A 19464-nucleotide genomic window follows, 5' to 3' on the forward strand; every position below is an offset into this window, starting at 1 on the left:
TCCAACTATTTTCAGGCACATACACACACATCTTACATATACACAAAACAGATCTGTAAAATGTTTTATTTAATGTGTAATAATCTTGAGCTTTTAGTTACACACACACAGACACACACACACACACACACACACACACATCTTACATACATATAAGTATTTGATAAAATTTTCACAGATCTATTAGAAGGAAGTTCGTCGCTGATGTATAACTGCGGAGATGTAATAAAAACTAAAGTTAAAATAATAACTGAAGATATATATAAATCATAGCAATTTAAAAAATGAACAATATGTTAAGAAATAATTATTACACATACGAAATAATTATTTATGACTAATTCAGCCATTAATGTCTTACTAAAAACAGATGACAAATTTCAAATACAATACTATATAATGTTATACAATGACAAATTGCGAATAATTACTCTGTCACTAATGTAAAAAAATACTTGAACATAATTTTAACCATTTTATTGACATAATTTGCGAGTTCAATAATTCAATTTAAAATATTTAAAAATTTTCACGTTATATTACGATTTAAATTATAAGAAGACCATCTAGGATTTAATTAATCTCACTTATGTTCTTACTACATAATTTCCGTGCTAAGTAAATTTTACTTAGTTATGTCAATTTAACGTATAAATTAATAAATAAATCATATGAATATATGAATATAATATAAATATATATAATTTTTACTTCTTTATTAAAATTATGTGCAAAATTTTTATTAAAAATTTTTAAATATAAAAATTTACAAGAAAAGCAAATATTTTATATGTTCATATTAGACTTAATGCGCAGTGCTAACTTATTCATTAATTCGTTTAACAGAGAATACTCGATATCCATTTGTTTTATAGTGTGTTAGTGTTTTGTAGTGAGAAAATGATTTACCAGATACGGGTAAACGATGTTTATTTTTTATTTACAGCGTACAGTGTGAATGTTTACACATGATGTGCTACCATTCGCGCAGCGCGAACTAGCAAATATCGACGTGAATTATTTCATACGAGTAGTTGTGTTGTAGTCGCAGTATCATCTCATAATTGTGCGACGGATAAAAGAAAATCTTATCACTCTCAATAATAAGAACAATTAGTAATTACGACTCTATGCGACTGATTAATTTTCCCAATTAAGGAATTATGAACGTCGAAGTGACTATTTTTTGAAGGTAGATATAATATAGTGGAAATCGAATAGGTAATACACATTACAAGTTATAATTTTGTGATATTTATAATGTATTTCAACGAAGTGTAGATTCGATTATACCATGTATTGAATTGAATTTTTTAATTGATTCAAATATAATTTGTGGCAAATATACAATTTAGATATACACCTCACCGATTTTATTGCCATTTAGATACATTGTAGGAAAGAGGAGAGAGAAGGAGGGTGAGAGAGAGAGAGAGAGAGAGAGAGAGAGAGAAAGAGAGAGGTTGTTGCGAGCAATTCCCTGCAAAAATTAAGTAGCGGTCTGTATTGGTTAGTAGACGTAATAAATTAAAATTTCACAATAAGGTTTGTATAAAGATATTTAAAAACTGTGTCTTTTTATTATGGATTTATATATAAGTTTACAACATTTCACGCGCAAAGCGAAGATCAACCTATATGTTTAAGCGAGTTTTTATATACGTTTAGAACTTTCCATACATAGATTTAGATTGAACCTCGTTTTGCGTAGAAAGTTGTAAACTCGTGTGAAACCTCGCTTTGTGTTATGAAGGGTGCCTTACAACAAGCGACTCCGTATAACACAGTGATTATCTCATCCATGTTTAACAACAAGAATGTAATGATGCACCGTGTCACACTGTGTCATGTGTGTCTCTTGTTGGAAGGTATCCAAAGTGTATGCGTAAAGGCAGTGTACTTTACACCCTCCTTCAGAGGACTACAAAATAGACACATAGATTTAGATTGAACTTTGCTTTGCACGGAAAATTATAAATATGTAAATCCATTACTATAACAAAAAAACAAAAACAAATTAAATATCTTTATACAAGCCTTATTGTGATACTTTAATTTGTTATATCACCTAAACCAATATCGTCTCCTACTTCAGTTTTTATGAATTACTCAGAACTGTAACTCTCTTACATACCTAAAAAAAAAAGGTAATAAAATCGGTGAGATATAAATTATATATTTACCTAATTTGCCTAAATTATATATTTACCTAATTTGCTTATCTTTCGCGATGTAATACATAATAAATCACAGAATCGAGTAATTTATGTAATAAAAAACCACGATGTATCGATCGTTTATAAACAACAAATATTTTTATTTCGCGATTTATGTACTTGATGCATATTGTGTGTGCAATATTGAATTTTGATTATGTATTTTTAAACAGTTCATCATATCTTAATGAAGCATTAATTAATGAGTATGTATTAGAGTGAAATTGCATTATTTCCAAATTTTTTGATCATCAATGGAACGTTGTGACACAGAACGAATTGATTTGGATTCGAGCAGCATCGCAATGCATTCAAATAATAATTATCAATCGTGTAAAATAAATTCGATGTTTATATATTGATAATGTTTTAAAATTTCCTTTTATTCGCGAGATTGATTGTGTTAATTCGCAGATATTAATACCATACTTGTTCGTGTTATAAACTTATTCTTTCGTTGTTATAAAATGCTTCATTTCTTTGTTACTTGTGATTAATGTCGAGAAAGTGGTATAAAATATCATACAACTGTCTTTTCCTAGTGATTAATGTACGATCGTAATTAACTGTATTTGAAAATGTGGATGTTGTGTACAATAAAAAAAAAAGAAAAAGATCTGGAGACATCACACAAGTCGGCGGAACAACCGTGATATAATTTTTTATTATTTGGTTTGTTATTTATATAGTCTCTGTGTGAGAAGAAGACAAAATCAGCTCAAGAATAAAAATCACAATATCACCAGAGCTATGAAAATTACTAATAAATATAATTGCGATTAAAGACTTGGTGCGCTAATTCTATGTAATATTCTCGTGTTAAATTTGATTGTTTATAAGAACAATTATTGCAACGTCAATATTTTTAGGTTAAAATATATTTTTATTAAAATTAATCAATCTCCAGAATATACTATACTATTAAAGTATTTTACGGTTATTAGAAATTATGGAGACATCTTAACATAATAAAAACATATATTTGAAAAACAAGCAATTGTTTATTTGAGCGCATTTACGATGTAACACCACGCCGTGTTACGAATCAACGAATAAAATATCAAATCCCAGAAAGTTTCGGTAATGTGCAGATGCTGCACAAAATCACGGAAGCGTGAGCAAACGCATATCGGAAAAATGCCTCGAATGTTGACAGAACAAGTTATGCAATTTTGATAAAACTTTAGAGCAATGTGCGCGAATATGTGTGCGTGAAATCTTCGAAAAGTCGATATCGTTCGACTATTGTCAAAGAAAACTCTTTTCTTCTTCTTCATTACCATGATGTGTACGTGTTAATCGTATGCATATATACGTGTGAAATGTGAATTACACGTTATTTATGCTTTTTCCTGGAACTAACTTGTAATAAATTCATGCGGACAGCGTCTTCAACTTTTTGTTTTATATTATCTATCTATATGTATCTAAAGACGACGGATCGAGACATTAAAATTGTGATTTTATTTTTCTCTGTCAAGATTTTATCTCTGAAGATATAAATTCTTTGGCTATCTACCATAGAAAGATTTTCATAGCTCTGCGTCATTTATACCACGTTGATTATTGCTACAGGCTCTTCGAATCTTTACGATGCCCAAATTCTATTTTTATTATTTGTTGTATTTCCAATAAATTTTCATTGTGAAGGCAATTCTTAAATGTATCTTTCAAAATTCTTACATATATCTACAAAGAAAATACAGATTGTAACTATGTATATATATATATATATATATATATATATATATATATATGTTATTTTCTTATAATTATTTTATATTTAATCCACAAAGAATTAAATGGTAACAAAGCCTGTATAATAATTTAAAGATATATTTAACATTTAGTCTTTCTAGAAATTATATTTAGTTTTTATAATAGTATAACTCAGAATAACTTTATTATGCGCAAATCCTTTCAAGTTGAGTTATACTCGTATGAATGGCTCTCTTTTTATGCATAGTCGCTTAATGTATTATTAGACGACCACATACAATTGTTTTCCTGACAATTAAAGTCTGCATTTATCAGCTTCGTAATATCGGTTTCGTGTCTAAAAAAAAATCCGACACTCGCTCTTAAAAAACTCAGCACTCGCTCCGATGCTCGACAAAATAGAGGTAAGTTTCGTTGTCCGTATCTCGCAACGATCGTTCCGCAAAATTAATTATCTTAATAAAAACAACTCGTTTATTTTACGTCTCGCGTAATCAGCTACCGCGTCGATAACATCATTGTGCGTTTTCTTTCACATACTATCGCATATATAAAAGAACCATCGTCTCGTCATGGGAAAGTCAACCGTATATACAATAATTTCCACTAACGCAACAACGACTTTGCGGTAAAGATGCGCGTTAAGCCATAATCACACTAGTATAATTGCGCGATTGTGAATAGCGATTGGCGATTACTTACAACCAATCAGAGCAACCAATTAAAGCAGTCACTGAATGCTTTACTTCAAGTTGTTGAAAAGTAATTAATTGTCAATTACCGATCGCAGTCGCGTAATCGCTAATGTAATTTACGGCTTTAATGACATTATAGTTTGGCGTGTCAATGTCCTCTTGACTACCATTACTCACGCTCCCTTTCTCCTTTTTTGCAGAAGTAGTCTAGACTGCCTTTGTGTTCCCTTCAAAATGAAAAATGATCGCCGATTGCTCGGAGGAATCGATGCGATGCGAGTTAAATCGTCCTTCCAGGGTATATACGCGATATATGTATAGACTAAGAATTGCGCTGCGGCTTACCAAGAAGCCTCCCCTTTCACGCGATTTGTGCGCGTTCCCGGATAGAATTTCACCCTCATGAATTTCGCCGCTCGATTATGGAGCGCGATACATGAATGATGAAACAGAATCAGTCTGACACACATGATCGTATGCGATTTTACCTTGCTTCTGTTTCGCGGTGCGAAGTCCTCTTTGCTAGGTTTCCTGCGCTTGTCCTTGAGGATCATCCTTGCCGCGGCGAACGCCATCTTGTCGTCGGTGCACTTCTTTTCCGACGGTCCCGGTAAAATAAGTAAATAAACCCCCCGTCGATCGGTTTAACGACTAACGAGCTTCTTTCGAACACAGTGTGATAGGAATCACCGATTCGACAGAGTATAACACGATATAATATCTTTTTATTGCTCTTATTGCTTGTCGATCGACACGCCTGCGTGCTTATAGTTACGTATGCGTATCACAATAATTAAACGTATATATTTGCTCGTTTCGCTTGTATACTTGTGCGCTCGTATGCATTTACCTATGTGTATATATATATATATATATATATATATATGTATGGTAATTTATGCGAAAGCTATCAACGCTATAACGTCGCGTCGTGATCACACTATATTCGTTTTATCAAGATCCTCCTTGTCGTTATCGTTTAACTATCGCCCCGTATCGTCATCGTCGTCGTCGTTCCCGTTCCCGTTCCCGTACTCGCCGCCGTCGTCGTCGCAACCCTTGTCTCTCGACCTCGATCTATTCCCTTTAACGTATCTCTATTCTTGACTGCAGGTACTCCCGCTTCCGGTGTCTTTCGTTTAAACGGAGCGTTCAAATCAGCGTTGAACCCGGGACGACACGCGACGGACGCTGAACACTATCGATTACGTTTTAAGAGCTTGGATGCGGATACAACCAACTGTGGTTGTGAACTGCATCGTCGTTGAAGTTAATGAGGCAACGGTGGTGCTCACTTCATCGCGACGGTCCGATTGATAGTACCGGAAGTGCATTGGCAATAATGCCGGTGCCGTACTGCTGCCGGCGACGGCAGCGATTTTTCTTGGATATACTACTCGGCGGCGGAATCTCGCGAAAGCTCGTCGGGAACATTTGCCTCGCTGTGACGTGGTGGTTACGCGCCTCTGAATCGACGACTGCCGTTTTCGTTTTCCGGTTAAATTCGGTTCCGTTCCGTTTCGTTCCGTTCCGTTCGCGAGGATGCGACGGCGAGATTTTCGCACGGTTTTGGTGCTCCTTGAGTGACTTCTCTCGATTATGATCGCGTGCCGTTGCGTGCAATCAGGCGACGATTATCCTAATTACAACCATCGATCTAGAAAGAAAGAGATAAAGGAGAGGGTGGTTCGTGGCCTGTTTTTACGCGCGCAGTCTACATTCTACACGCGAGACTCGCATAATCAATCGCGTTAACAGCAACTCGTTTCCCGCGGAGGAGTCGACCGTAAGTCGATAAATCGATGGAAAGCATTGAGAGGAATTTATTTTCGGCATGAAATAAGGATAATGTAAATTACGACACTTGGCAATTAAACTATCCAGTTGACGCTGTTTATAACACCAAAAGTATATTAGAATTCAGGAGTCAATTTAATAATGAACAAAAAGATTGTTTTGTAGCTTATGCATACAATGAAAAAGTATATAAATCGTGTGGGAATTAAGAGGAATAAGTTTAATCGAAAATTTTGACATGATAAATACGGGATATTTAGCAGAAACGTATTCTTACTTCATTATTTGTTAAAATTTTTAGAAATAAATTACCTTAATAACTCAGCTTTAAACGCAAAAGTAACAAACAAAATTTCAAGGATGTAAAGAAGTTGGAGGATAAAATATCTTCTTTTATGTTAATAAATGTAATTTACTTTAACAGAAATTTTGATGTACCTATCGAATGACAATCGAAAAGTTGCTGAAACTAAATTGTTGTTATTTGATGACATAATCAAACCAAATAAAATAAATTAAACACTTTAATGAAATAAATTAAACATCGTAAAAAAAACTTGTTATTTTTCTTCTTTCGTTATTTTCTATAAAAAAACAGAATGGGATTTTTTTTTTTTACAGAATAATGTTTAATTTATTTCAATACGAATACAATACAAATTCGAAGTCGGTCATATTTTTCGAAAATATTAAGATGCAACACTCGCGGACCGAAGCGAAAGCACGTCCGCGCTCCGGTCGAACGATTTCCCAAACTCACAGCAACTTCCCGATTATTCTTTGTTATATACCTACATCTACTCTATCTCTCTGCAAAGAGACTTCGCAACTCAAATGTGCGTTAGATCCTCGTTGAATCGAATGTCCCGCAAACACGTATCATTCTCAGCATTCAGTGAAACTCGCAAAACTCGTGCGACGATGCATGCCGCGAAATTCCACGCTCGTATGATGTGAAAATGCAACATATCATGAAATCGGTTACTCGCTTGGATGCTCGCACTTCGCCACATCGTCGTGTTCCCGCACTCATGTATCTCTCTAACCGTCTAGAGGAGAGGGAGAGAGAGAGAAAGAGAGACCAAGAGAGAACCTTGAGAGACCACGTGCATCCCGTATCGTTAATATTTCAGGGTTATTGGACGTCATGATTGGTCATGATGTCGCGCCGCCGCCCGGCAACATGCATTTCACGCAAACGAGCATGTCGTTTGCATCACTGCGGTGCTCTGATCGGAGAATCTCCGTCGCGCGTCGCTGATCCGTGACAAACCGGTTGCGGTGGCGGACTGGCATCAATTGAATATTTCGCTATGCGTAACGCGGGTGGCTTTTCAAGGGAATAAACTGAGAAGCAAACTTTTAAATATTCCTTTCTAGAAAGAACGATATTTTTGGAACTGTAAGAATAATTCGCGGAACAGTAATCCAATCTCAGGTTTACGCGGAAGTGTATTTGCATATTCGGGAAAATGGATTTTAACTACAAAGCGTCCTTAATTCACAATCTCTCCCCCCCCCCCCCCGTTTAATGGTACATTCTTCGAATTTAGATTTAATCTTTTCTACGAAACTTTAAAATTGTCAGTATAAATTATCTTAAGAGCACGATTAAATTTAAAATTATAAATTTCTGTTAAAACAATTTTCGTTTGAGATAAACTAAAAGGGAGAATTTTTTTCTTCAATTTTTTTCGATTTACACTACAGTCTCTCTAAATTTCATTATTTCTGTAATCTTTGCATTCCCCACGCATACTTTTACAAACATGTCATGCCCCTTCCATGCCATGGTAGGCTGGATATGTGTTGCGCGCGCATCTGCACTTGATTGTACTATTCTCACAGTGTATGCAATGTAATTCCATAGGCAGGTTATGTATAACTATTTGTGTAATGTACACTGTAAAAAGTAAAATGTTAATTTTAACTTAAAGACGTATAGTGGACTTTTTGAGACATGCAAAAATGTAAAAATAAACATTTTGTGTTAATTTTAACATTTTTACATGTCTCAGAAAGTCCACTATACGTCTTTAAGTTAAAATTAACATTTTATTTGTTACAGTGTATTCTTTTGTGATACATAATATGTGGTAGATACATATGTATATATAACTTGTTCTGCTAAGGTTATGTACACTGTAGTGCACTTTGTAGTGCACAGGTTAGCATGCGCAACTGCGTTCGCGCAAGTACGCGATGATTGGTAGACTCGTGCTGTAGAGAGGATACTCTATAATTTTGACATTCTACTCTTATCGCCCCATGGGCTAAATTTAGTGAGACTCTACTGTAATACGTCCTTGAAACTTTGTCAATTTGATGTTTGAAACCTACCTTAAAGTTGTATCAACATATTTATTTAAAAAAATTTTAACGGATAATAATACCTTAATAAATTTGTACTAATAAAAAATATAAATTCTAAATTTATATATAAAACTAATAAATGTAAAACTAAAATTTACATTACGTACGACACTGATAAAACGAAATTTTTATATTAAAATTTGATTGAAATAAAGAGATAACAAAACTTCGGAGCTAATACAATTTATAAAATGAAATTTATTGCTTCGCTTGTACAAAGCTAGCGGAAAAAGTGGCTGTTATCAGATATATTGAAATAATCTCCAGAGAGAGCTGAGTGCGTAATAAAATGCTAAAATTGCGTATCCGCGTTCAGATGCATACAAATTCGTGGAAACATGAATTTCAAACGCAATTTTGTCCATTGCCGTGATACACCAAGTGTAAGTGATTTTTTTTTATTTGAAGAGCATTTCTTGTTATTTATGTTACAAAAATAAGGGATACACATCACCGAGAGAATCAGAGAGGTTGAGACGTATAGGACAATACGAGCGAAGCATCAATAGACAGGAAATCATTTTATATGTCCCCCTCTTTACTCCCCTGTAAACGAGCTTCTCATCATTCTTGCAAATCGAAAACGTTCAATTTCTCGTGCTCCTCGACCCATCTTCGCTACTCTCGTGGGAACTTGGCGTACGAGTAGTATTGATCATTCCCAGGCTGCAGCCCCCTTCTTCCCTCCCCGCCTCTCCAACCCCCGGCATCCTCCGACCATCATTTCGCGTCCTCCGACCTCCGATCTCTGACCTCCGATCTCTGTACCTAAATCTGACTCCCTTCCTTCCCCACGGATTGCATCGCGACATCGTGCCCCTCTGTTCTTGCCCGCAGGCATCACGATATCACGTTTGATGCGCTAAACAAAAAAATTTTTTTTTAACATCGAATTTTTTTTAATATCGAATATAGAATTCTATATTATTTATAGTAAAGCTAAATTTACTTTACAATCCGATCTTGATTAAAATAAATCAATAAAAAATAAATACTTAATTTTTTAACTCAACTACAATAATTACTTGTTATATTAAATATTGTAATAATGAGGTTGTAATCAAACATTAGATACATTAGATTTATTCATAAATATAAGAAACTAACATGTATTACTGAAACAAAATTTAAGAGATAAAAAGTTTCCAACGGTACTATCGTACAATATTATTAATATAACTTTTCTCAAGTGAATCAACTTTTTCGGGAGATCAGGTGATACATAGTGGACATAGACAAAGTCCACTATATACTAAATTTACACCTGTTGCCGATAATACAAAGAAACTGCGTGCCCACCATAATGACTCTTGAACGCAGTCGATGGTGCATGATATCACAATCTGATCAAAGTTTAATATCGCGATTGACAACGTATCTCAGTTCCACGATTCGGAACACTTTACGAAATATTTATATCTAGGTGGAAAACGGAAATATGCATGCGTATGCACGTAAGTGCGCGCGCACAATTATCCAGGTTCACGTCCTACTTACGATATCGAACTGCACGAGAGTTGGCCGTCCCGCAAAACGTTTCTGCCATTGACCGTTCGCTTGTAATTACGAATTGCAATGCCCTGCTATATTATTCTATATCACTGTTAGCCTTAAATAATATTGAGCACATTTTTCTCAATCATTTCCTAATATTGTATAACAACAATTTTTATTCTGAGACCCAGTTTTTCAGTTTGGAGAGACACGCGGACTATTTAAATTAAATAAGATTATGTTAAGAATTACTTTACGTTCTTTATTGTAATTGTGTCTGATTTGCTTATTGCTTAAGTCTTATTACCTTTTTTTATGTGTTTCTAATTTAACATATAAGCTAAAGCACAACAATATGTAAATGAAATTTATTTCTATTTAAAACAGCATCATCATTATTTATGTTATTATTATCATTCTTTCTCTCAACAGATATCTTTTTCTAATTATTAATAATTTTTATTAAATTTGAAAAATATAACGATGAGTATAAACATTGTTGGAAAAGAATTCCAAGTATTAATTCTCTCGATATCGTTTTTCTTGCAGCACATGGAAAACGCTGATAAGTTTTCCACGAATATGTACGATGTTTGTGAGATCGATCAAATATTAAATGAAAGTGCGAGCTTGAAATTTCGGATATAGAAAGCAGAATTTTACTATTTGTCGCTTCAGTTAACCGTTGAAAAGCACAACGTAGATATTTCATGCATTTATTTGCATACCCTTTGTAATACCTGTCGGGTATGTTTTTCCCCAGTTATTATTTCACTATTTATTACATGGAAAAAGATTAATGTAAAATGTATCATACACTATAACAACGTCGAGTATCACGCGTTGATTAATTGAACTGAAATTCGCACGTACAATATATAAAAAACTTGAATTATTTCCGCGACAGTATATGAGAACGATATCATTTGTTATTGAAATAAAGGTAAAAAACGATCAAACATCAGTTTCTAAACATCAGTTTAAAAAGAAAAAGGACTACGAAATCTCAACGGCAATGAACTGAAAGAAATACAAAAAGGCATTCAATTGCTATAAACTGTTGATCAATATCGAACAACAAAATTCTCGTTCAACAAAATTCAATTATATAATATGATTGAGTAAATCAATTAACAACTAAAATTTAAATTATAATTAAAAAGATATAATATACTGAGAAAAATTTCTGATTGAAAATGAACGAACGACAGGTTTTGATCAATCAGCATTCCGGTCATCGTAATCAGACAATGATTATCTTGATTAGAATTTAATAGAATTAACTTTTTAATAAAAATTCTGATTGTACATTTTCCACTAGAATTCCAATTAATGCAAACCAGATATTTTCCGGTGTATAATATAAATACGGTCATAATATAAATACAAATGTAATATAAATAATTTTAATAAAATATGTGTAATATAAAATATGATATATGATTACTATAGTTATAATTATATTTTTAATAATAAAAAAATTGTACAGTAAAAAATTATACAGTAGAAAAATGTTTTTTCGATTTGAATTAGATCTCCCTCTAGATTAATAATATTTTAATGTGAATTTATATACATCTAGTTCTGTATACCACGGATTTAATTTTCGATCTTAAATTCCAGTCTTAAACTGAAAATGGGATAGTAATATGACAAATTAAATTAATAAATGATATAATGAATATCTTAAAATATTGTAAAGAATTTATTGTTAAAAATATTACCTCAGTCAGAATTCGAACCTGAACTTTCCTACATTCTGTGACGAGCGTCTTGGAATAAAGTTATGAATCGAAAATTCTTTCAAAAATATTTTCTGAGTATTGAATATCTTGATAATATAAATTATATTATTATGAAAATATGTATGTTCAAGATGTATGTTCATAACGTAACGTTTTCACAAAAGTTCTCTCCTTCATATTTCAGTTAACACTACAGCAATGTATATTTTAGTTTATCTCTCTTGTTATTAATTCAAATATTTATTTTATAGTTATATGGACAGAAAATATAATTCAATTTTCATTCATATTATCGATTGCTGTTTCAATTTTGCAATAACTAGAAATAATATTTTGCATATAAAATTTAATTCATTTCGTGTGACCAAATTGCAGGAATTTAATAACTGTAACAACAAATAATAATTGGTGGATTTTTCATTAGTTGGTTACATTCCTTGAATTTTCGGGGCGTGATACAATAATTTGTAATTTAGTTAATTACTGTTTCGCTGCGTGCATGCAATATTCCGTTTAACGCTCTTTAGCAACATGAAAGTTTAAATGCCGGTTTCATATTTCGCGCTAGCCTTGAATTCTCATAGTTTTTACTTAAACAAGGATGTTTGTAAGTTCTCGCAATATAGCAAAGTCCTCATTACGGTAATGTAGCTTCTCAATTTAGCGGTTTTATATAGTGTACTGGGAACGTTCCAATTTATCGTTATTACTCTTAAAATAGCGAAAAGTTGGAAATTTCATAAAATCAGAACTTTCGCTCGTTAAAATCCTTGAAGCTCACTCTGAAAAATATTTCGTTACATTGATAATGAAATAATGAGTTACTTCTAGGCCAAAATCAAACGTGCAATTGTGAATTTAAATAATAATAACATGTGTTCGTTTCTCGAAGAAAATCTCACGATATTATTTAAAATATATGTATCTGAAATATCGGGTGTATATAAAAGTGCTATCAATTATCCTAACGTTAATAATACTGAATTCTGTAATTAAATAATTACAGGTAATTATTTAATACATATGATTATATTACGATAGCAATTTATTAATATTATAGATACGCAAAGTATTTTCAAAATCACGGCTAAGCAATTGAAAAATAAAAAATACACATTCAATAAGAAAGCTTGATTTAAAAAAGGCCATTTATTATATATCCTATATTTAATATTTTCTATTTCTACTTTTTCTTTTAAATTTGTATAACATAATTTTCGTGAAATGTAATAAGAAATAGTTTATTAAAAATGTGTCTCACAGATTTCAAACGTAATATTTTCATATTATATAAGGATCGCGAATAATTTTCTCTCCTAAGAGTCCCCCGTGACAAACATCAAATTATACTCGTCTATACTTTATAAGCCGACTACTATTCCACTGTGCATCGTACAAATGTAAATTTTGCGGGTATCGTTCGTTTATGTCGTTAACATTATTATTATATTTAACGACAATAATATTGTCTAATAGGTGTCCTAAACTTTTTTTCAACTTGTACGAAACGTTTTTCTTACAAAACTTGAAGTTCTCAACTAACAATATAGTCTGCTCAGACAAATAAATACAGAACAGACCCCTTAAACACATTTGCATTATGAGTAGCAATTTGTTAATTTTTAATACATAACATAACTTTGAAATTAATAATAGAAAATGTATTCTTTCAAAGGAGGTATATTAAAAGAAGTAGCCTAAAACCTGTTAAACCAATATGATTAAAAAACTAATCTTACATCGAGGAAACAGTCATCAAAAAGACACAGACAGGAATTGTGAGCAATATTTAGAATTCAGATTGATAGAAAATGGTAACCGTCTTATAAATCCCGTATAAAAATCTTGCAGGAGAATGATCTATCCTTTATCTAAAACATCATTTCTAGCGACAACAATTAGAATGAAGAAGATACACATATACAATAGGGCAAGCGTGATAAAGAGGAAAGAGTAGCCAGAAGGAAAGATAGGAACGGACACCGTGCTCCTCACGAAACAACTCACTGACCACTCGGCGAAGGTACGCGATCGGCTCGTCCGGCGGAAACGAGTTGTTGGTCGCTGACGACCCGTAAGAACACTCGCAATCCGCGATCCCCCGCGATTGTCCTCGAGACGGAACCAACGGGGTTGGCGCCGTCGATGGTGTTCGTGCCTGATACCCGCCATTTTTGAGGAAATTACAGAAACCGCCGGCGGACTTCGCGGCCGCGGTCCGCCGCGAAAGCGGAAACCCTCCGTCGTCGTCGTCGCGCCGTCGATGTTACCGGAAGTACGATCGGATCGCCGCGGGGTGCGTCGCATCGCGTCGCGTCGCGTCGCGACGCACGAGTAAGCGTGCGATTGCAGCGAGTCATTTCATTCATAGACACACACACGATAGCGATTACCGTACGTTCTGCCAACTTACGTGCTCGTCGCTGAGCAGATGGTCTATGACTGACACCCTCGATCCACCACGCGCCCTCGCGCAGCCAATGCTGCGAATTCCAGGCGGTCGCTCGCGCGCAGGTCCATGCACCCGCACCCTCGCCCTCGCCCTCGCGCCCAGCACCTCGCACTCGCGTACTATAGAGTGTAGTCTTTTCTTTCTTACTCGTGCCGATTCTCTTCCCCTTCGACTTTACCCTTTTATTCCACAAGATTGGTGTGGTACCGAGAAGCCCTACATTTTTATCTCGTGCTAAACTTTCGCTCATGGCCTATTTCGGTTGTACTAAAGCCTCGTTCTCTAATCTCTAGATCTTTTCTTTTTCGCGAAATCGTAAAAAAATTTATAATGAAATAGGAGGCAATAAAATTATGTGATATACAGTTATGTAAAATTTCTTTTTACGCCTGAAGAATCATTTATTACTGTTCTGCTTAAAGTCGTTTATATACGCAAGAATTATGTCATTTTTAAATTGTTTACAAAATTGCTTTTTTCTTTTTTTTTATTTCGATATAATTTATTTATTATTTAATGGATTGATACCAGGAAGAAAAAAACCTAGTATTTTAATATTCATCTATTTATACTAGCTGTGTCTTTTCTTGCCCGCCTTCTTCTCTCTCGGTGTAATTTTTCAGCTATTTCGTCGTATATCTTTTTCTTATTTTTATGCAGCAAACTCGCGTTGATGTAATGGAATGCCTCTTGCCATACTCGATCTTTTTATCGCATTTCGTAACATTCTTTCTTTATTAAGCTCTTTCTCCTTCATCTCTGTCTTTCTGAATTACGTTTCCTCTCGTCCAGAGCTCCGCAAACGATTCTTCATTTGAATTGTATTAGATAATTGGAACGAAAGTTCGTAGCGATATGAACTTTAAAATTCAAACAGCAATACGTAACTTCGTTAAAATGAACAAAATTTAAATTAAAAAAAAAGTTTGAAAGTTTAAAACTTCTATTTTCGCAAAAGGTCACTATGTCTTTCGAGTTTTTGTGAGTTTGGAATTTTTACATACAGAAAACTATTAGTTTGATAAAATGGAAAATTTACAAAATCATTTTTTTTCTGATGTTGCTAAGATTTTTTTCGTTATTCAGATTAAATAAAAGGAACATTTTAACTTTTCGATTGTGCCTAACTCCATTCAAAATCATCGTAACGCAATTCAGAAAATAGATTTTTAAAGCTGCAATTTTGCTTCATCAAATGGTATAATTGTTAAAAATTAATTAGATTTATTCTTATATCGGTTTTATATTGTTATCGGTCATATATTGTTTAATTGTTAAAGCACCTGCAATAAGAGAAAAATGTCGTTTTCAATCCAAATTGATACAAAGTCTAAAACTCTTATATGCGGTACATGTCACGAGTCGACTGCAGAAGCCGATAACGAAACTACAATTTTTTCTCAATTTCTTTTCGTTTTTCGTTTTATAAAATTATTGTCTGCGCATTGTGTTTTGTCCATACTTCAATTATATGCAGGAGGATTTTTAAATTTGGCGCGATTATAATTAAAGATTAAAGGATTTAAAAATTAATCACATTTTATCGGTAAAACAGGATAACTCCAGCATCCCCGTAAGTATATACAATATTATATAAAATTTTATTCACCAAAGATATATTTTCTTTCAGCGCCAACAATACGTCGCATAAATAATGAATACATATAACGAATGACGGCTACAATGAATACAAAAACGCGGGAAGAGAACGATTGTGTAAGAAAAATTGAGAACACCATCAACGATCGAAAGCGTCGAATACAATACGCTTTGTATCGCGGCGGAGTAAAGTTCCGAGGAGTTACCACGTGCCTTTGTGAATCTTTCATTGTTAAGTATCGGCAGGTGTCAAACGAGCTATCACACATTGCGTAAATTGCTTGCGAGAGTCCCTTCGCTTCCTCATTGTTCTCCTAACCGCGTCTGATGAACGGCGATAAATGCATTTTATTCCTACCAAATATTCTTGGAAGACCGACGAGAATAGTGTCGCCAATCGCTTTCGCAGACAACTCGACAGTTGAGAAAATCCTTGCCACGAAACGAGACGTGTCGCGGTCTTGACATTTCACTTTGCATAGTCGCTTTGTCTTCTTGCAATGTGGATCACTCGTTATCGAATTTTTTTCCCTATTCACTTCTCGCTTTGTAAAAGCAACGTTGACAAGCCGTAAAAGAGTATCTGTCTGCTAAAGCGGCTGAATACGGCATGTCTGTTTCAGCTTATTATAACGCATTAATCCACTATCAATGTAAAGTATAAACCATAAAGATGTAGCATAGTATAAACATTATTAAAAGTTATAAATATGTACCTATATATATATATATTATATATATTTTTCTATACACTTATTACTTGAAAAAAGAACTATTTTCAAATTGCTATCATCTCGAAAATAAAAATCAAAAAAGTCAAAATAAAATAAAATGCATTTAAAAATTAAAAATTGATACTTTTATGTGGTACTAATAAAATTTCGAAAACAAATTTGCTGTCAAAGCTACAACGTCCTCAAATTATCGGTTTTTACAGTCTCTTTGTCGATATTTTTCTCAATAGTAACGTGATAGTTAAATTTGACTAATGGATTCACATTCAATAGACAAAAATACGTCAGAAATATTTACACTCATGTTGCAAAAAAAGGATTGGAAAACAATGTTTTTGAAAGTTGAGTTCTTTAAGCAAATTTGTGGTATTTATAAATCCGATAAATAACATTTCATCCTTTAAACAATAACATTTTATACTTTAAAGTTATTAATCTATAGAGAATCTATGAAGTATTACAATAACTATACATTTACAAATGTATATTCATAACGTTTTTAATTAATTAAAAATTAGTAGAGAAGAAAAAATATATGTTATTTAATTTATTAAAGATAATTATATATTTATTAAAAATAATTATATATATTTATTAAAGATAATTATATATATTTATTAAAGATAATTATATATATTTTGCATATTGCAATTAACTGTACTAATTAACAATTTATGTTATTGTCGCAAATGGAAATTGTAATTAACGCAGAAATTTATCTTATCTTCGATGAAAGATATAAGTTGACCAATCTAAAATGGCAAAGTAGTATAGTATCGCATTAGACGGACAATGCAGGCAGTTTGCTACTTAATCACTTGGCTCTATACACGATACATTCGCGTAAGACTAAAAAAAAAAATCGATACTATTTATCAATAGATTGTGTCCGTTATAAACATCATGTAGATAGTAACAATAAAAGCAGTGATAACAATGATAATAACAACGATAATGACAGTAACAAAAATAATAATAATAATGATAATGATAAATCAATAGTAATATAATATAACGAAATATAGCTATTTAATAAGTGCAGCGAATTCATAGGGAAAGTCTCGTATGATCACTATCACGGAATACTTATTTTATACATGATTATAATTAGCGCTAAAATCTCGTGCAGTCTCGTCAAATTATTCAAAGCTGTTCAAAGATTGAGGTCGCAATGTGTAACTTATGAAATGCAATTACTGATCCGTAGTCTAACTAATCGATATGTGATCAGTCTAACAGAATGTATAACGCATAATCGTGCGTCGCAGGATCCAATGAGTGTAAGCTTCAGCACAGTTATACATACTGTGACTTCAATGAATAAAGTTGCCATACCCACCTGACGGTGCTTAACGAAAGGAAAGAGTTGCGCGCGACATCGAGCATTTTTAAAGGTGCCGGAAGCGGCATTGGATACAATAACAGACAGGCATAGACGGGCAGGCAAGGGTAGTTCCAATCCTGAGTGCGCGCTAGTAGTACGACAATAGCACAACACCAACATATATACCGGGTGGCGCGTATTCGTCGGTAACCCGTTCACGACTCAAACGATCTGCGTTCTCAACTGTACCGACTGATGCGGTAATACCACCGGGGAGCTTCTCAGCATGTGGAACGACAGAACACGTTCGCGACAAAATTGCAGCTTTTAAGGGAAAAAAGCCATGACTTACCGACGGTGTGCGAAAGCTTCGCGCTGTGCGACACACTTACCTACAAAAGAAAAAAGAGACACGCATTAGAGAAGTGATTCTTTGTTTTTCTCAATTAGTTTATCGAGAGAGAGAGAGAGAGAGAGAGAGAGAGAGAGAGAGAGAGAGAGAGACTGCAGCATATAATTCAACAAAATTGTCAGTGCTTTTTAAATGTATTCAAGGAGCAGTTTATTATAAAACTATCTTTTATTCTTTTTTTTACATATTAAATAAATAAGAATTTTTTTAATATAAAAGAATATATTTATAGAATAAATATATAATTTTGAGTATAATATATAGATATTAACATTATTTAAATTTCAATTTCATACAACAAACTTATACATTGTGAATAAATGCACAGTTTGGAAATCACTGATCGTGAAAGAGAAAATGCAAAATAAATAATCAAAAAGCAATACATAAGTAAAGCCGTGTGTACGATTAGAGTTTCGAAAAATGCAAGAGATAGTATATATTTCACAATGGAAGAACAATCTTGTTAAAGTGTTTGAAAACTTAAATACAGATCTGAAAATAATTTTGTTTCGGACCATCAAAATAATTATATAGAATGCTTAAACGTTGTTGACAATGCTGCAAAAGATTAACATTCTTTAAACATCCTACGTAATTATTTTGAAAGTTCAAACAAAATTTTCATATCTGTATAAACCAAATTTTAAAAAATTTATATAAATGGATATATTTTATATTTAATTATTTATAATTGTATATAAAATATGTCAATTTTGTATATAATTTATTAATTATATATCAAACATTTTTTCCCGAGATATTTTAACAAAATTATTCTTTTCGTGCAAAAATAGTTATTCGAAATAACATAAGCCCACAAAAAAAGTACCCTATGCTGGGATGGAGACCCAGCTATTCTTATATATTTTGAGATTATATAGATTGAAAATTTGCCCTGGAT

General features: G+C 33.1%; 2 protein-coding genes across 4 annotated transcripts in view; both read right to left on the reverse strand.

Annotated features, from left to right (window-relative positions):
- The window catches only part of LOC108747987 (neo-calmodulin-like), a 52229-nt gene that overhangs the window by 24683 nt on the left and 8082 nt on the right, over positions 1-19464 (reverse strand). For 2 of the 3 annotated variants that reach the window (XM_018485924.1, XM_018485925.1), the window contains exon 1: positions 5119-5205. The exons of the other annotated variant lie outside the window; for it this stretch is intronic. In XM_018485924.1, coding sequence (XP_018341426.1) covers positions 5119-5205 — 87 coding nt within the window. Of the gene's footprint in view, positions 1-5118; positions 5206-19464 lie in introns of those variants that run through there. 3 annotated transcript variants of the gene reach the window in all.
- Positions 5938-14741, reverse strand: LOC108747988. The gene is made up of 2 exons (XM_018485928.1): positions 14453-14741; positions 5938-6287 (listed from the first exon to the last, which is right to left on the reverse strand). The coding sequence occupies exons 1-2, from the start codon at positions 14739-14741 to the stop codon at positions 6274-6276; spliced, it is 303 nt and encodes a 100-aa protein (XP_018341430.1). The 3' UTR covers positions 5938-6273.

Source organism: Trachymyrmex septentrionalis, unplaced genomic scaffold (genome assembly GCF_001594115.1).
Source record: "Trachymyrmex septentrionalis isolate Tsep2-gDNA-1 unplaced genomic scaffold, Tsep1.0 scaffold21, whole genome shotgun sequence".
Lineage (NCBI taxonomy): Eukaryota > Metazoa > Arthropoda > Insecta > Hymenoptera > Formicidae > Trachymyrmex > Trachymyrmex septentrionalis.

What these genes read in the sequence shown, in the direction of transcription:
- LOC108747988 (XM_018485928.1), bottom strand. Translation starts at nt 14,741, where the DNA reads ATGAGCGAAAGTTTAGCACGAGATAAAAATGTAGGGCTTCTCGGTACC.